This window comes from Trichosurus vulpecula, chromosome 3, assembly GCF_011100635.1.
Source record: "Trichosurus vulpecula isolate mTriVul1 chromosome 3, mTriVul1.pri, whole genome shotgun sequence".
In the NCBI taxonomy this organism is placed as follows: Eukaryota; Metazoa; Chordata; class Mammalia; order Diprotodontia; family Phalangeridae; genus Trichosurus; species Trichosurus vulpecula.
In genome coordinates, this window is record NC_050575.1 from 168,750,312 (window position 1) to 168,768,972 (window position 18,661).

At 42.2% G+C, this 18,661-nt stretch overlaps 1 protein-coding gene across 6 annotated transcripts in view; it reads right to left on the reverse strand.

Moving 5' to 3' along the window:
- BRD3 (bromodomain containing 3) overlaps positions 1-18,661 on the reverse strand; it is a 54,825-nt gene that overhangs the window by 27,908 nt on the left and 8,256 nt on the right. For 4 of the 6 annotated variants that reach the window (XM_036748567.1, XM_036748570.1, XM_036748571.1 and 1 more), the window contains exons 3-7: positions 18,035-18,274; positions 4,747-5,061; positions 3,426-3,563; positions 2,713-2,860; positions 873-1,087 (exon numbers count right to left, since the gene is read on the reverse strand). In XM_036748567.1, coding sequence (XP_036604462.1) covers positions 873-1,087; positions 2,713-2,860; positions 3,426-3,563; positions 4,747-4,947 — 702 coding nt within the window. In that variant the 5' untranslated portion in view covers positions 4,948-5,061; positions 18,035-18,274. The remainder of the gene's footprint in view (positions 1-872; positions 1,088-2,712; positions 2,861-3,425; positions 3,564-4,746; positions 5,062-18,034; positions 18,275-18,661) is intronic. The other 2 variants (XM_036748568.1, XM_036748572.1) reach the window with 1 other exon arrangement.

Sequence of the window (18,661 nt, forward strand, 5' to 3'; positions counted from 1 at the left end):
CGTAATGCCGTACAGTTTACAAGGTATCATCATGTCATAACAACCCCATGAGGGAGGTAGCAAATGTATTACTGTTATTATTATTATTAGAAAAATGGCGTAGGAGAGAAAGACTGTTGGATCTGGAGTCAGCAGCCACGGGGTTGAGTCCTGATGCTCACACTCAGTAGCAGGGCAGCTTCTGGTCAAGGCATTTCATTCCGAGGCTCAGTTTTCGCATCCATAAAAAGGGTTGTAACAATGCTTGCAGCTATGATAGCATGGTTAAAGAGCTAACCTAGAAGTAAAAACCAACTTCAGCCTATACTGGTTCTGTGACCCTGACAAAGGCATTTCGTCTCTCAGCACCTTGGCCAATTCTATAAGAATTCTATATGTTGCAAAGAAGGTACCAATATATCAATACATGTCAGTGAAGGGAATTTCCTCACCAGGAGTTCCCTAAATAGATGAAATCACAGGTCCAGTCCAAAATGATTCTTCAGGCTGTTGCTCCTCATCGCCACTGATATGACATTCTATAACACTCATTAAGTGTGGGGGGAAGGGCTGGCAAACAGGTCCATGCCAGAGGAAATTTCAGTGAGTTGATCTTATCTGGGAGTCTGAATTAATCAATCCTCCTACCCTGACAGAAGATACTGATATCAATGGCACATTTTTTCAGGCAGAGAGAAAAAAACAGGCAATATTAGCGACTCATGTGCGATCACCCAAGGCATTCAAGTCTGTAGCCAGATACCAAGTGGTAATTTTTTCCTGCCTAGCCTGGCCACCCTCACATGCCTTCAGGGTGCAGCACTATGGAATCTACTCAAGGTCTATCCACAACCTACTGCCTGGGGATGTGGGAAGGAGTAGTTTTTGCTTACCTTCACTACGGGTGGTGTTGGTGGAACCACAGGCATGATGGGAGTGGCAGGAGGAGGTGGGGCCACAGTGGGAGGGACCGTGACAGATGGGACATTTGCAGTGATGGTTGGCACTGGAGTTGCTGCAATCACTGGCGTCTGGGAGACAGCGGGAGGGACATTCTGAAAGGGAGTCGGTGGGGAAACAGAGGACACGGCTGCCGCTTGCTGTGCTCCTTGAAAGTAAGATGAAGAAAGATAAATACATCTGATATCTGTTGCCTCCCACAACCAAATCAAATTAGGAGTCAAGCTGAACTTGCTCATTCAAAACCTGACATCCTCCGTGAAACTTTCTGGATCACCCTAGCCAGATGTGAATTGTCCCCTCCTCTGAATTTTTAGAATATTTGTGCCTGTACTACTTACATGGCCATATACATTGCCTTTTATTGAAATGACTGTGCTCTTTGATTTCTTCGTAGTCTGTCAGCTCATAGAGAAAAGGACAGTCTTACACTCCAGCCAACATAGTGCCTTTCTTTGCATGCAGAAGGTACTCAATGACATGCCGAGCAAATGAATGAGCATGGTTATAATCTTCACAACAGATAAGAAGGAGTGAATTCTCTATGCATCTTTTCAATGAAATCACTAGTTCATGAACATCCTAAGCTGGTGAGCCCTGCCATGAGCTGGAGGACAGTGGCACAGTCAAACTCTTACCAAGCAGGGCCCCCTTCTCAGTGCCAATTCACTTGGTGGGTATCTCGGTTTGTAAATCCCCCACAGCTGCCAAGGCTCACAACACTGCCCAAGGTTCATCTGGTTAATGTAGTTTCTGCCCTTCCCTCCCTCCCTCCCTCCTCCCTTCAACCCTGTTGGCCAGCAGAGGATGACTGAGGAGAAGCAGTACCTTTCACATCTAACACCAAATTCTTCGGAATACTGGTTTTGGGTTTTTTTAAAGTGCTTTGCAGTTAACAAAACCATTTGCATAAAATATGCCATTTGATCCTCACGACAACTTTGTGAGGTGGGTCCTCTTATCATTCCTCTTTTCAGATGAAGAAGCTGAGGCTTCGAGAAGCTGACCTGTCCATGATCCACATGGCTATTAAGCATCATAGGATTCAGACCCAGGTCTTCCTAACTACAAGTCCAGTATTCTTTCAACCATATCCGTGGTTCTCCAAGCGTGGTCCTAGGGCTCCTGGGAATCTCTGAGACCCTTTCAGAGGGTCGGCAAGGTCAAAACCATTTTCATAATAATACTAAGACACTGTAATTTCTAATACAATAAATATTGATAGACATAACCCACCAAAACAAAAATTCTTGGTGGGGGGGAGGAGTATCCTTAATTTTTAAATGTAAATGAATTCTAACACTAAAAAGTTTTAGAATCACTGCACTGTGCCATGCTACTGCTCACATTCCCCCTCTCTTTCCCAGGACCCTGGGGGATGAGGTATTCCATTCATCAAAATACCTGTAAAAAAAAAAAACATAGCCCTATATGAGAGGGAAGCCTGAATCACTAAGACATTTTATGGGACAAACTCATTCATACATTCATTCCTTTTCATTCACTATTTGCCAAGTATAGACAGACATGGCACTGTGCTGGGTACCAGGATGTTTTTGCTGATGGTATGTGTATAGGGGGTTTTGCTTGTTCTGCAGAAGCCATGAGCTATTCCACAAATAGGTAGCATGAGGCCAAAAAGAACATATTAAAAAAAACAGGATCATTGTCCTTGTGCGACCACTTCAGAAACAGTCGGATACGTTAATTTCTTTGTCACAACCTTAAAAAAAAAAAAAGCCAGGTGTTATCAACTCCACATCCCATAGTTACCTGCACTCTGTGCTCCCGCTGCTGGTTTTCGACCTTTGCCCTTAGGAGCTGGTGGTAATAATTCCACTTCCTCTTGGGGCATCTGGGCTACCTTCTGCAGAAAAATTTTCTCTAGGGCTTGGGCCATGAGGACTATATCATCTGTGGGCTAGAGAAACAGAACAAGGCCTGGTATCAGTGGTTGGAAGGAAGACCAATGCTGAAACACAATGATTTTTGAAAGCTAGAATTTGGTGGGCTCAGATGAGTGGAAAAACTAAGGTAATGGTGCTAGAACTGAACTGGAAAAACAAAATAGCAAGAGCCCAAGCAGACCAAGGGAGGGTACGCTCTGCTTATAGCAAACAGAGCCGTGGGGTATCCAGAGCGACCCTGAGAGGATGAGTCTAAGGAGGTAATGGCATTGGCTATTACCAGATCAAGTCCTGAAGAGCTAGAATTAAAGGGGTTATTCTCTGATCTGGGTCTGACTCACTAGCAACACTGGGATATATCATTTTACCCAAACATTTGCTCTTTCCACACCAAAAAAGCTTCAGACCAAGAAATTGGAGCAGAATAAAGCAATGTGGTTACTCCTAAGTGGTATTTCATGTCATTTCAAAAGGACACTTTGGAAGGGTAAATTATCCCTCATCAAAAGATAAAAGCCAAAAGCTTGGTATTCCTCACATAGGGCTGCCACTTAAAAAAAAAAAAGGCCAGTCTTTTACCTTGTTATAAATATAACAATTTGTAAACATTGTGTTGAAATCCTGCATACATTCACTCGCACTCCAATAATAATTGTTTTCCAGTCTCTTCTTAATAGTCCCCATGTCCATTGGATTTTTAATTATTTTATGATAATCCTGTGGGAGAGATTTTAAAGGTGTCAGTCCTTCGTAAGACCTTTAAACAATGTAAAATCCATTGTGCTCTCTCTTTTGGCAGTTTACTAGTCTCCAACACAAGAAAACATCCAAGAACGTTTGTGACTTGTATCACTAGGTAGATTAAGTCTAGACCAAGGCAGAGATTTTGAGTAAACTAAGGGGAAGGTGGAAACATCTGTCCACTTCTCCTATCTCTAGCTATTATGCTAAAGAGGCCTGAAAACTCCTGACTTCAGGGAAAAGGTTTCATGCTTTTTTTATCCCTACACAGAAAGAAGCAGCTTTCTTTGGTCACAGGTGAGGCCAAGGCAGAGAGCCTATTAAAAAAAAAACCACCAAGACTGGGGAGACAGGCTGTCTCACTTCACAAAATGAACCCTAATTCATACAAGTGCCAGAAAAAGATACCTCTCATGGTATACGATAAAATCAGAAATAGTATGAGGATCTGCAAATGCCACAACTGGGGATGCCCCTATTTAAGAGAGCCTTAATGCTCAGCTTTTAATGGATGCTGAGAGTTAAAGCCTCAGGAGAAGTTTGTTGATCAAAATGAAATATGAAACAAAGCACCATCTATGAGAAGATGAAGTCATATTACTTCAATATTTCTAGCATCTGGACTTTTCTTTGGTATGAGTATTCCCTCCACTGATAGAGACTGCAATGTCTCTATACACTTAGTATGTAGTCTTAGCATTTCTATGGCCCACAAAATTCTCTGGGACAGTTCTCAGAGCCACAGGCAAACTCTAAGGGCAAGAGTTGCCATCGCTAGAATCCTTTCTAGCTCCACAGGACATGCCAGGGCCTACAGAGTTACAAGCACGGCCCTTGGAAGTCCAAGGTCACCTCCACACCACAGTGAGGCATCAGAAGGCTTTAGCGGAGGGGGAACATTAGCTGGCCTTTAAATTCAGGGTTTTATATAGTTTCCTTATCTCATCCGATCCTCACAATAACAGGGAAAGCAGGGATTATCCCCATTTTAAAGGTGAGGAAATGTGTAAGTGAGATGACTTTCCTCTAGGATCATACACAGCTAGGCCTTGAACTCACTTCTACCAATTCCAGATCTAGTGACCCCTGAACAGGCTAGCAAAAGGAGGAGAAATTCTGGAAGGGTGTAGGCTCAAAGCATAAAGAAGAGCATACTCACAGGTAAATTCAATTTAATTGCATCTACTGGTTGATAGAAGGGCCAAGCAAACTGGTGCTTCCACAAAGTTTTCACCACAACATTCTGCATGTACTGCAGCTGGTTGGTCTTCCTCCCAGGCTTGTTGGGGTTGGTGACTTCTGGGGGGGGCGGATTCACAGGGCCCTGAGGAGCCGGAATCGCTGATGTTACCGTCGACATTTTCTGAAGTCTCTATCTCACTTACTGTCACAGCAGCAGCTAGGAGATTCTCTTTCTTTCTTTATGCTCCCCGAATAGGATTGACATCCCATTTCCAGGGCCCAACCATGCAACCTATACCAACAGGAAAAAGGACAAAGAAATGACCTGAAGACGCTGAGTGCTAACATCTCTAAAGACTTGAGAGGCTCTGCCATTATTCTCCATGTGACCTGGGAGTGGACAGTAAGCATGTCCATTCAAGGGCCTGACTCTGTCAATTCACCAACGTGATAGGCTAGAAGAGGGGAAAAAAAACCCTACGCAAAAAAATCCCAACTTCCTGGCAACTCTGTTACCTTAGAGCACATTCCAGTCGCCATTTGCCTGTAAAGTTTGGGTTTTTTTTTTCCCCACCCTTATCTGTCATGTGGCAACCTCTCTTAAAAGGTGTCTTAAAAAGAAAATTAGGAGTGCAAAGAGATACAAGTGTTTATGAAAGATAAAACATTCCCAGGTCACGTGTCTCACTGATATTGAGAGAGAGTGTGTGTGAAAATGCAACAGCATTCAAGTGATTAGGCAGCAGGTGGTAGAAAAGCATTCTGGGAGATATTGTTACCTGGTGCATTCTAACTAATGCTCACTTAGACACCAAGCTACGTACTTGTTGGAAGATGATTGGTTTCCACTGAAATCTAAACCTTTCTTGATTGTAGCAATTTTTAAAAATTTTTACAGGTAGAAAATTTAAAAATCAATCTACATAGTCAATGAAATACAGGCAAAGCTATAGTAGAAATATAGACATTCACAGTACTACACAGGAAACTGACTAGCTGAGCTTCACCTCCCTTATATACTGGGATTCTAATGTAACCACGAGAACCAAGGAGAAGGGGTTTGTGATGGAAAAGAGATTGTGACATGAGTGAACACTCAGCCAATCAGACTTTAGGAAGGGAATCCACTCAGAGAGAGGCCTAGAGAAGGCAGAGAGATACCTGATGCCTGTTCATCCTGTCCATCTCAGTTTCACATCTTTTGCACAGATAATTATTCATTTCTTAAATGGAAATTTGAACATCAAGTAACTAGGAGCCCATGGACCTACATAGCCCTTGAAAGTCTATATTTCTATGAACAATGCCATCATATCCTGAAAGCGCAGGGGGTCTGATAAAGGCCAGGGTGCTCTTCCACAGGACAAAGTCAATTGACTAATTCAAGCAGGATTTGAGGGAAAAACAAAACTAGTCAGCCAGTACCCCGAGTGTTAGTCGCAGGGTTGGGAAACTGGCTCCCTGGAGGGCAAGGAATCTCAGAGCTTGCTTCTGGCCTAGAGCCTGGACCATCTCTGTGGGGGGCTGGGAAAGAAATCAGGGCAGCTATTCCAAGGAGTCCCTCTGGACTGTCTTCTCTCATGTGGCCCATGGACATGACTCTGAACTTAGATTTTTGTCTCTCCATTGGTCCCATGCAGGTTCACCTACCCTGAGTCTCAACTTGAAGGTTTTCCATCTCTGTTTTGAATGAATAACTGTATTTTAAAAGGAGACCACATGACATTCTCCTATCTGCAAGTTCACTTTCTTCTCTCCATACCGTCCAAAGAACTTATGGGAAAAATACTGGACCAGACACATTTCTTCCATTTCTGGGAGATTCTATTAAGAAAAACTGTTTCATTCACCACTCGTCAACCTCTAAGCCAAAGGGCAGGCTCATCAGTAATCAGCTCTATTATGTGGACAGCCAGTAAACCTGGTTAAAATCTACCCAAAATAACCTTTTACCTCTTTCATCTTTTTCAAGGGACTTTCAATTCCAATCACTCCAATAAAGCTTAGTAGAATTAGAATAAAAATCTTCTCTGAGGCACACTCCTCATTTTCCCAAATCTTGAGATTCATTATACAACTCTTCCACTCAAATAAATCCTCTCCTCTCCCCACCTCCAAAAAGCACACATAAGGGAAAATTATACATGTCCACGTAAATATGTTAAGAGAAGCAAGGACTAAGCTTTGGTTTGCTATGTATAGTTTAGATAAATATTAAGCAACAGAAACGTTCTCTTGGTTCAATGTCCAGTGTGTCTGAGTTGGTTCCAGTGGTCATAGACTGCTTTCACGACTATCTGGGCCCTTGCTTTATTTCAAACAAAGTGCAACTAAAAAGTCTCCCCAGTTCCCAAATGAACTGTAATCAATGGGTCTGCCTGGCTCATTCACCCCCCTAGTGGACTCCTACTTCTGGACTGATGTAACTAACTGCCCTGTGCCTGGTTTGCTTCTTTAAAATTAAGGAAACAATACAGGCACAGATTTCCCAAGCTTTGTATCAGGCCTATAGACATCACCTAATTTGAGGATTGGGAGGCAGACAAAAGGGAACTAAATTCTCTGCCTGGTTACAAAGTCATCAGTGGGAAGAAGAAAACCACTTTATTATTCATTGTAATAATACCAACTCCTTACATTTCTGTAGCACTTTAGGTTCTGGCATCTAGAACTAGAAAGAGGTTTTAAAAGTCATATAGTGGTAGCCTAAACCCACCCCTTACCCCCCAGTCTTATAGATGAGGAAATAGACACCCAGAAAGGTGAAGCATCTTGTCCAAAGTCACATGAGTAGTAGGGAGCAGAGTAAAGACTGAAACCCTGGTTGTCTGACTCCAAATCCAAGGCTCTTCATTATACCACATTTACAAATTATTTTCTTCACAGCAACTGTAAGTATTCTTATTCCCAAATGAGGAAAGAGAGGCTCAGAGAGGGTTTTTGTTTGTTTTGTCCTATGTCACCCAATTTGTTAATAACAATAGCAGGGCTTAGAGCCAAAGCCACGTCTAAACTCCAAGACCAACATTTCTTCCCCAATCTACCACTCCCACATTTACTGGCCCTTCCTCAGCTCCTATAAACCATCTATCTCCACCCCCTCCTGCTGATAGGGTGCTTGTGCTTAGACCCTATTTCTAACAGCCTCTGCTTGGATGCCTGTGCCTGAACCCCAATTTCAAAACCACATCCAGTTCTAAAATCACATCTCTCCCTAGCCTCAAAATACTATCTCTCCAGCTCAAGAGCACCATGCCCCAGCAATGCACTTATCTCTACTCCTTTCACAGTAGGCAGCTGTGACTGACTCCCTATGTACTGATAATTGACTGTGCACTAGGTCATGACTGACCTTATTGATATGTATCCTAGATATAGTCAAATGTATACTCTCTTACATTTATTTTGTCTAACAAGAAATTTGATGAAAGCCACTTAGATATTCACAGTCAGCCCTGACCACTAGTTAACTTAGTTTCACAGTCAAAACCACACCTCCAGGTCAGCCCCCCTACCATTTCCCAGTGAACTCTGGGTAACATGCCTACACAGTAGACACAAAAAGTGTATGTTCCTTTAAGAACTGATCACCCCTTAACCACTCCCTAATCCCACCCCAAAACACCTAATTCACATGTTTCACCCCTAAATCTCTTATAAAACCTCTCCCTGCACCCCTCTAAGGTTGCAGGTTCCCTAAGAACTCTTGCCCACTGTAAAGCGTAATAAATCTTTGCCACCTTGACTTAAAGAATGCTTGAGATCGTGAATTCATTCCAGATGGCCCTGACCCTCTCCAGTACTTGGGTCCTTGAGGGGCACTCCCCCTCAACAACCTCATCTAGGAACTCCAGTCTTGGGGTTCCTGGACCTCATCTCTCTCAACTCTCAACACTGCCAGTGTTTCCTACTGTTTTTTTATTATTATTAAATAGAGTCAATCCAGACTGAAGAGAACACAGACTGGCCCACCTCCCAAAGGTTTCCCTGATAGGGAATTATTACCACAGCTACCCCTGAGATGAATTTTCCACCATCACTAACTCCAGTCTTTCTTCCAGGCTGACAACGGCTAAGTATTCCTACAGATGTTTAGGACCACAGTTGGATACTGAGTCTCCTTCTGTGGCCTTGGCTATTATAGGGAGTCAGCTTCCCTGAGCAACTTGCCAGTCAAAGGAGAGAGGTGTGAATACCCATGGTCTCTTCCCCAGACTTCAGGCTAAAAGACTTGGAAAGTACAAACCCTGGGTGGGTTGATAAACTAAGAAAAAAAGGAGCAGCACAGAGATTTGCAGCTTGACTAAATACCAGTCAAGGGTAGGGGAAGAGACTGATTGTGTGATAACCAGGTGTAAGCACCCTAAGGGAAACAACCCACCTACTTGGTGCCTGGAGGTTAAAACAAGAGTGTCAAACTGGAAGAAGAAAGGAACTAAAGAGTAAGGAAAGGAAGAGAAAAAGTGAAAGTCCTCAGAGGCATATTTATTCTGCAATCTGCAATCATTATTCATGGGGCTCTCCCCTCAAGCAAGGGAGACTTAAATAAGAATTGGGATCTTGTAATAGAAACCAATGGAGGCAGAGAGGCCACCGCTTTCCCCAAAGGACCACCACAACCAAGACCTGCAGCTTTCTCTTTTCCTTTCTCACTTTCTCCCCATGCTCTACCTCTTTCCACCCCCCAAATTAACAATGCTGGCCCTACTGATCAATGCAGCCCAGACCTTTCTGGTCAGCCTACCTCCCAGCCCTATTCTCCCATTCATGATGCTGCCTTGGGTCAATCATTTAACATCTTTTAACATCAGCTTCTCCATCCATGCAACACCTCTTACCACACCTTGTGATGGCTCTAAAAGTGAAGTGCTAGTCCTCACAGGCTGCATGCAAATCACAGAACTCTTGGATAGGACAGGGCCCTAAGCCATTTTGTCCATCTCCCACTCTCTAGGGAGTCCTTCAACAGGCTTGTTACTTTTTGGGAGGTTGATGGGGGGACCACTGTGCAGTCTACACCAGGCAGTCAAAATTACTGAAACCAGTATTCACGACTCATTGATGAGGCCTGAGGAGGAAACCCTGGCCCCTAAAATTAAGAGGTATCCTTGACTCCCACAAAGAGAAGAAATTAAAGAGTAGCTGCTTCCCTTCATATGGGTTTGATTAAAGATATGTTGCAAATAGGACAAAGGGGAGAAAAAAGCCCTCTCTGACCTTTGCCAAACACAAACAAACAAAAACTACAACATACTTTCTATCAATGACACAAAAGAACAGATGTGCACAAAGTAATTGAAGTCTGACTTCCTGTTAATCCAAGAAATTCAGGCCCCAGAGTAGAGCTGCAGGCTCAATGGGAGGCCAGAGGAGGGGGAAGGGCAGGAATGGAGTGCAAGTCTCCTAACAGGAAGATTCAACTACAGACACACTCCATGCTGCTTTGCTGATTTTGCTGCTGTTGTTCAATTCGCCTTTGAAGCCTGGGAGATCAGTACTGTTCTAAGAAAAAAAAAAAATTACCAAGGACAGACAGAATGCATTGAAGCAGTTCAGTTTTGTGTTGTACATTTGCCAGAAATGGACGCAATGCTAGCTAATACAAGTTAGTGTCTGTTTCAAAAATAATGTTTATCATGGAATTAGCCCAACATCAACTCCTCTGGGACTATCCAGGGTCTTATTACATGCTCAGGACATACTACATTCAGGATGTGCATGTGAGGAGAGAGTTGTAACAAAATCCACAAGTCAGACACAAAAGCTATCTTTGTCACTGGCATACACCTGCACTGCCAGGGACAGATGCCCAAGTGCCCAGATCCCCTCACCACCACCTCCCAGCCCCTCCCTGGTAAGATCTAATAGAAGAGGGAAGCTCTCATAAGTATCTAAGCACTGAATACCCAAAATATATATTTTTAAAAATCCTCTTGGCTTCTCCTATATTGCTAAAATGACCAAAGGAAACCCTGGACAGTTTCACCAAGCCAAATAGAGGGAAACATTTAGAGGAGAGAAGGAAATGAGAGCAGGCTTTTGGGAGCAAGGCAAAAAATTCCTAGGAACAAGAGATAGGATTTTAGAGTTGAAAGGAACCTTAAAAAGACATATAACTTAAACCCCTCATTTTTCTGAGGCCCAAAAAGGGGCAGTATTGTGCATAGTCAAGTAACACAGGTAGTTAAGTGGAAGACTTGGGATTCCAACCTAGGCCTTTTGACTTCAAATTCAGTGTTCTTACAATAAAGTCCAGAAGGTTTCCTAGAGCTTGTGAATCTTTTATATATTCACAAGACTTCACACCAATGGATCATAAAAATATTAACATGGGGCATATCTAGAGGTGATGGTTAAACCCACTAAGCCTCTCTAGGGAAATGAAAATCAATTCCAATCCTTACTGGTTGAGTAAAGGGTTATAACAACCAATTATATTCCAATTTATATTATATTTATCTGTGTGCATGCCTTAAACTCTCCTACTAGACTGTAAGCCCTTCAAGAGAAGGTAATTTATCTGTATTATCTCCTCCAGCCACTAGCACAGTGCATTCCATATAGTATGCATGTCACAAAAGTTAGCTGAAAAAAATGAATGAACAGCCAGCTGCATCTGTGGACCCCCAATCTAATTCATGAGAGTGTTAATTATGGTGACAGTCTTAGAAACTGGGCATTTTATACTACAGTGGGGCCAATTTAAAAGCCAGGAACACAAGGGCTATGGACAATGATGTTACACAACAGAGCCAGCTTTTCAAAAGATATCGATCCATCCAGGCTGAGGGGGTCTTCCCAATCAATGGGCAGACTCACACTTTCCCCTTCCCTTAGTTTAATGCTGAGAAGTACTGACCCATCAAATGGCTCTACCAGGTCAGGAACTGGACATTTTTTTAAAAATCTAAGTCGTGCTCACTCTACACCAGACATTGGTTACTTTGCTGGCAGTCCCTTTGAAAGTAGAGTTCTTGGGAGTAAAACAGATAATAATAATTTAGAAATATATAAAAATCCTTATACTGTTGAGTTAAATAGACACAGGAGAAGTTATTGCCTCCAAATCCAGTGACAGAACAGGCCAGGAGAGAAAAACTGAGTGAGTCACCCATTGTAGATTCCTGCAGCTTAACAAAAGCAATCTGCCACAAGACAGAAGCCCCAATTGGACAACACCAGTCATTTGTCATCCATGTCTTCCACTGGTCAAAGTGGGGTGGGGGGTGGGAGGGGAATGGATTCCTGAGTAGGCAGGAAAGAGGCAAAAAGAAAGGAACCTGAAAACTGTACTGGTGTTTCCAAACAAAATTAAGATCTTAGTGATTTCAAACCACTTCACACCTTCCTCCCTCAAAGACCATGGCACACTTAACAAGCACCTACTGGGTCACTCTGGTCATTTCTTGACCTATCCAGGGTTGCCTCTTAGCAATACAAATTATAAGCTGGGAAAAAACCTCACTTAGAGTTGATTTGCAACAAGACCACAAAGGCGATGAACACATATGAAATTCAAGCCTCAGCTACTTGTGGTCATTAAGATTATGCTGTGTTTTCTCATAAACTCAATGCTACTTCGCCAGAATGCCACTCAGCTTTACTTTGCTTCCCATCTGTTTCTGTGGGCCAGCCAAGCTGTGCCTGCTGCTACAGTCTTTTCCAAAGGTGACTCTGGTGGGCAACACAAAGTCTCTCACCTGTGTATAGAACACAGCTGGTGAAAACCACCAGTTATTATAGAGTATCTTGCTCTATTATACTATGGGTTTGGACTCTTGCAATTGGTTTCTGTGCCTTCAGTTTCTCTTCTCTCTAATCTATCCCTCACACGGGTTCCAAAGTGAGTTTGCTAAAGCACAGGTCTGACCATGCCACTACCCTGCTCAATAAACTCCAATGGCTCCCTTTTATATCTAACATCAAATAAAATGTCCTCTGTTTTGCATTTAAAGTCCTTTGCAACTTGGCTACTTCCTACCATTCCAGCCTTATTATACATTCCTTCCATTCAGGTACTCTATACATACAAACTAGCCTGCTGGCTGTTCCTCACATAAAACATTCTATTTTCCCATCTTCTTGCCTTTGCACAGGCATCCCTCTTAACCTCTACCTCTTAAAATCCCGAAGTTCCTTCCAAGCACAGATTAAATACTACCTCCTATTTGAGGTCTCTCCTGATCTCTTCTTCCTAGCTACCAGATGTTGGTGCCTCCCTGCCTCACCCACCCACCCAAATATCATCTATATAGTGTGTTTATATTCTATGTCTAAATGTTGTTTTTCCCTTACAGCATATAAGCATATCAAGGATGTTTCATTTTTGTCTCTACATCCCTTCTTCAATGCCTGGTACACAGTAGGTATTAATAAATGCTTGATCTATTGGTTATACTAATGGCTAAATTCTCATCCTGCAATTATTTAGAAAGCCTACAGTGTTGGTGTGATTCCAACACTGTCATAATAACATCCTAATATGGAGGATATTCTCCTAAATTATAAGGGGAAGATGATGATAATCAGTCACATTTCTGTAGTACTTTAAGGTTTATAACGTGCTTTCCTCACAGGATCGTAAGTTGAAAGATGGAAAGGTTTCCTAACTTAATTTATTTTATAGGTGAGGAATGAAGCCTAGAGAAATAGTTATCGGTGCAAGGTGACCAACAGACAGTACATAGCAGTGCTGAGTTTTGAACTCACGGCTTTGTCTCCAAATCCAACATTCCTCTTGGACCACTCTGCTCCTCCTCTGGGGCAGGAATAGAAAACAAGCACTATTTATTCCCATTTTACAGATGAGGAAAACTGAGCATCCAGGAGGTTAAGAGATTTGCCCAGACTTACACCGCTTCGCAGCTAAATATCAGAGCTGGGATTCTTGACTACACCCTCTGACTCCAAATTCAATACTCTTTCTAATGAAGGGGGAAGTTAGGAAAACTGTGCTAGATTGTACACTCATCATCAACCAGAAATAAGAGCCAGAAAGACAAATTGGAGAGATGTGGGATGCCTCCAAAATTCCTGGAGAGGACTCAGAACAGTCTTCAGGGCCAGTTTCTCAGTTGGCCTGATTTGAGGGAAAACACTAGATTTAAAGTCCACACAACTGGGCTCTATTTCTAGCCATGCTACTTATTACCTATGTGACAACAATTTGAGGACTCCATTTTCTCAAGTATAAATGTCTGAAACGAGGTATTTGGACTAGATGATATCCAAGGTCCTTCTAGCACTAAATTCTGTGATCCCAAGATCCTTTCCCAGTGAAGGATCTTCTCTTTACTCCTCTTTCAAATGAGGGAAATAAAGGGGGCTCCATAATAGCAGGATTCTCCTGGCTGAGTTTGGCAGCAGGAGGAGCCCCTCTACTGTATCCAGCCACAGCTATAGGAAGCTCGGTCTCCTGGAGACGCACTCCAGTAAGAGGGCACTGGGGGAAGGGCGGGGAGTCAGACTAAGAGCTAGTATCTCAAGCAATCTGGTGGGGTGGGGAAAGAGCACCTCTCCCTAGAGCGGCCAGGAAAAAAATCCCCCACCCTACAACTACTAGAAATAAAACAACAGAAAAAGGAATCCTCCAAATCAAGAGTTTATCCTCCACTCACAAAACACCCTTAGGAGCCTTTCCCCTTTCCCCTCAAAGAAATGAGCCTCATTTGGTACTTCTGGTCTTTCCTTTCAGGCTTCACTATTTAGAGTAAGCCTAGGTGTGGAAAAAGAGGTTTTGAACTGGTTGCTCAGCATTGCCCATTCATTATAGTCAACACAGCAGTTTTAAGCCCATTAGGACTGGAAACCATTTTCTATGATGGGAGTCTAAAGGTTTTTTGATACATATAATGTAGCACCAATTAATTTTCCTACTTAAACCTCTCATAGTAAAGGAGCATTTAAAAATCTGTTCCCCAAGCTGTCAGCTGTATGGCATTCACCACACAACACACCCCAGCAACCACTTTATTCCAAAAGCTATTTATTGCAGAGACAAAAATCTTATTGAAATAAAATAGGACAAGCCTCCCATTCACTCATGAGGCTTTGTGTTCTGAATGTTTGTACAACAGCAGAGTAGTCTTACTCAGCAGATACTGCACTTTCTAGTTCTGTTTGTAAAACTATCTTAATTGACCTCAAATGCAGGTTTTAAAGTCTCTTCCCATTCAGAGTAATTCAGATAGCATTGAGACTTTACCACTTCCCTTAAACATGGTATATTTAAAAATATGTATAAATTAATTAATCTTAATTTTAAAATATGTGTCTATATGACCTTAATTACCACTAACAAAAACAAATATGCAAAATAAGAAATAGAAACAGAACCTTACAGAAAATCCATAGAATTAATAGAAATTAATTTAATTAATTAATAGAAAATTAATAGAAAACAAACAATCAAGGAATACATTTGCTCTGTGCCCCTTTCCAAATCTGCCTGAGGTTCCTCTTCCTTAGGTTTTGCTTTCCCTTTTTAAAAGTATAGTAGTAGTTAACGAAACACCAAATATGAAGCTGGGCTAGAGAGGCAATCTGAAAAGGCAATGCATATGGGGACAAGACAATCTGAGGACTGCTGAGAAATGAAACTTTGAAACAAGCCACAGAGTACTAGATATGAAGGAAAAAAAAAATTCAGAAATTAGATAACTTGTAGCAGGACCTTGCGAAACTGGCAAGTTGTGAAGTTGGGTTGCAGGAACAAATGATCTGAGATAAAGATACATTGAGATGCTAAAAAAGTTCACTGACCCAAAAAACTACTCGCCCCTATGCAATAAACTTGAGCAAACTCTGACAACCTAAAACTGTCTCCTTAGGATTGGAAGAATCTCGATTTTATCAGCTGAGCTCTAGAGTTTGGAGATGGAAGAGTTTCTGAAGCCACGGGAGACAAGGAGTTTCTTCCCTTAAGGGGAACCTCCTCAGAATATCTATGAAACAGGCAGTGTGGAGTGGTAGAAAGAGCACTGAGCTAGGCATTAGGACACCTGGGCTCCATTTCTGGCACCGTCTCCAAATGAGTAACCCCAGGCCTCAGTTTCCTCCTCTGTCAAATGAGAGTCGACTGATACACAGTCCCTTTCAAGTATATGTTCTACATTTTTTTTAATATATTCTACATTTTACAACCCTCCTAGTTTAAACTACATTCTATGTTATTATAACATAATTCTTGCTTTAACATTTTATGATTCAAAGAACAATTTTTCTTGACCACTCAATAACTCTTTGGGAGTATGACAAGCACCATGCACAAGGGACTGAGGATGGAGGAAATGAATTTCATTAGTGTCTCTCAACCTGCAAACCTGGGTATTTAACCACATGACAGACTCAAACACCACAAATGAAGTATAACTCATCCAAAAGCAGAAAAACAATTGAAAGAGGACTGACTTGGGGAAAATGAGAAATGGAAGCTTTAGGGCTTGTGCATTTTTACTAGCATCGAAAAACATTGAGCCAAAAGCCCACCCTCTGGCTCATTTGGTTGCAAGGGGGCATAATGAAAATCAGCTTCATTTTTAGAGACAAATTCGGCCATTTGTAGAAATAGTGCCAACCTAATTAACAGCTCTACAAGCCTTCTTATAATAAATTCTCCCACGGAGTAAAGCAACATGGCATTAAAGGGCTGCCTCTCTTGTTTGTATCTTGTGGACAGATCTTTACTATTAACTACCAGCATCAGCACCAAATCCATGTGTAGTGCTTTAGAGTTTATAAAAGCACTTTTAAATACATTACCTCATTCATCTCTACCACTAACCACTCTGTGAAGGAAGTAGAGCTGATGTTATCATGCTCATGTTTTCAGATAAGGACACTGAGGCTCAGAGAGGAGTGATTCATTCACCTAAGGTCAATACGACTTATAGCAGCAGAACCAGAACTTGGGGCCAAGTCTTGTGACTCCAAGGCCAGGGTTTTGCCCACCTTGATACCCTACTGTTTGACACCACCATCACCACTGTTACAGGTCTACTGAGCTCTCTGTACTATCCTAAGCAGTTCACATAAACAAGGGTTAAGGTTGTTATTCCCCATTTGAAATGTGGGGAAAAGAGGACAAGGTATGCACTAAGGGACACTGAATTGAAGTTATCACAACAGCTATTTAATAATTACTGAAAGCCCATGGTGTGCTAGGTGCAGCCCAGAGCATACATAGAATATGCTCCTGGCTGCTAAGGAGCTGCCATTCTAACGCACATGAAACTGGATCCAAAGAAGGCAAATCCTTGCTCCTGAGAGAGTCTTGGTGCCTGGCCCCTGTGACGGACTGAGACAACTGTTTCCTGAATGAAATAAACCAGTGCATTCCAATGGAATGCAGGCAATCATCATGCAACGAGATGCATCTGGGAGTAAAAGCCACTGGCCCAAGGCAGGCCCCACCACAAGGCTCCCCACCCCCCATTTCCCTCCCTTGGGGGACTTCTCTGCCAGAGCTCAGGCCTCTAAAATCTTGGCTCTTCATTCACAGTCTCCCTTCCCTGAAGTTTCAGCATGCACACAGTTAGCTAAGTAGAGCGAAAAGCTTAATTTACCACAACATAAGGAGATCTTGGGGCATATAAAGTCTGGACAAAGGAAATTTGAAATCCAGTTAAAATTTTTTTTTTCAAAGAAATCTCCTTTCTTTATTCCAACTTGGGGCAGGTTAATACATAAATTGGGCCCTTAGAGTAAATCTAGAGGTTTGCTCCCAAATCCTCCTTTATTTTTAAGCCCAGCCTCAGTAGAGCTTCTCATAGCTCTTCAATTCTAGCAACAGTACCACCCCCATGGCAGATGCTTCTATAACAATTCATGATTTGCACGATAATTTGGATACATTATTTCATTTGATCCTTTGAGGTAAAGCAGCAGAGGTATTATTGTCCTCATTTTACAAATGAGGAAACTGAGGTTCAGAAAGACCCTAAGTGCCTTACCTGGCCATGGTCATACAGCTGAAAACAAGATTTGAATCCAAGTTTCTCTTGGTGAAAAATCCAGCTATCTTTATGCTATACCACACTACCTCTCCAACAACTAAGGTCTATTTTTTTTTCTTTTGGTTGGGCTGAATTCCAGGATAAAATCACCCTCCTTGCTGTTTCCTCACACCACCCCCACCCTACATCCCCATTCAGGAATTTCTTTGAATCGCGTGCAGAATTTCACTGAACCAGACTCCCAGTATCCTGGGTACCCAGATCCTGACATGATGCAGTTTTAGCCCTTAACAGCCAAATGTTAACACTTACTCATTGACTCTTGCTTTGAAGTTTCCTCATGCTTTCTCAATTCAGTTTTTCTAAATGCTTCATGTTTTCTTCAGAAACCCTTCGCCTTCTGGCTTTTCTTTATTCCTCTCAACTAATTTCCTCCTCCTTTTAGAGAGACCTAGATTATTGGATTTAATTTGCTTCCATTTCTATTTCTTCTCTTTGCAGGGAGCGAGGGATGGAGGCAGGGGGGAGGACAGGCTACTACTGACCAACAGTCTACAAAAAGATAAAACAGGGTGAGAGGTGTGCTAACCACAGGTGTTACTTTTTAAAAGATTTTACTTTTTTTTAATGGAGAGGAGGGGTTTAAACTAAGCACTTACATTTTTTTTTTCAAGTATGCACCACCCATCAGTTCATTGAATAAAAAAATTTCATAGTTGGAAGGCATCTCAGAGCATAGCATGATAGAACTAAATGGGATTTTAGAAAATAAAGGAAGTATCTGAGCTGGAAGGGCCTTAGAGATCATTGAAGTGATCATGCAAAAAACTCAATTAATTGGTAAGCAAGTCACTTGCATGCAGCTTTCTCTACCCCAGCCACAACCATCCACCTTGTAAGAGCCAATTGCAGTTAAAGACTTTCACAGGAGCAGGAAGC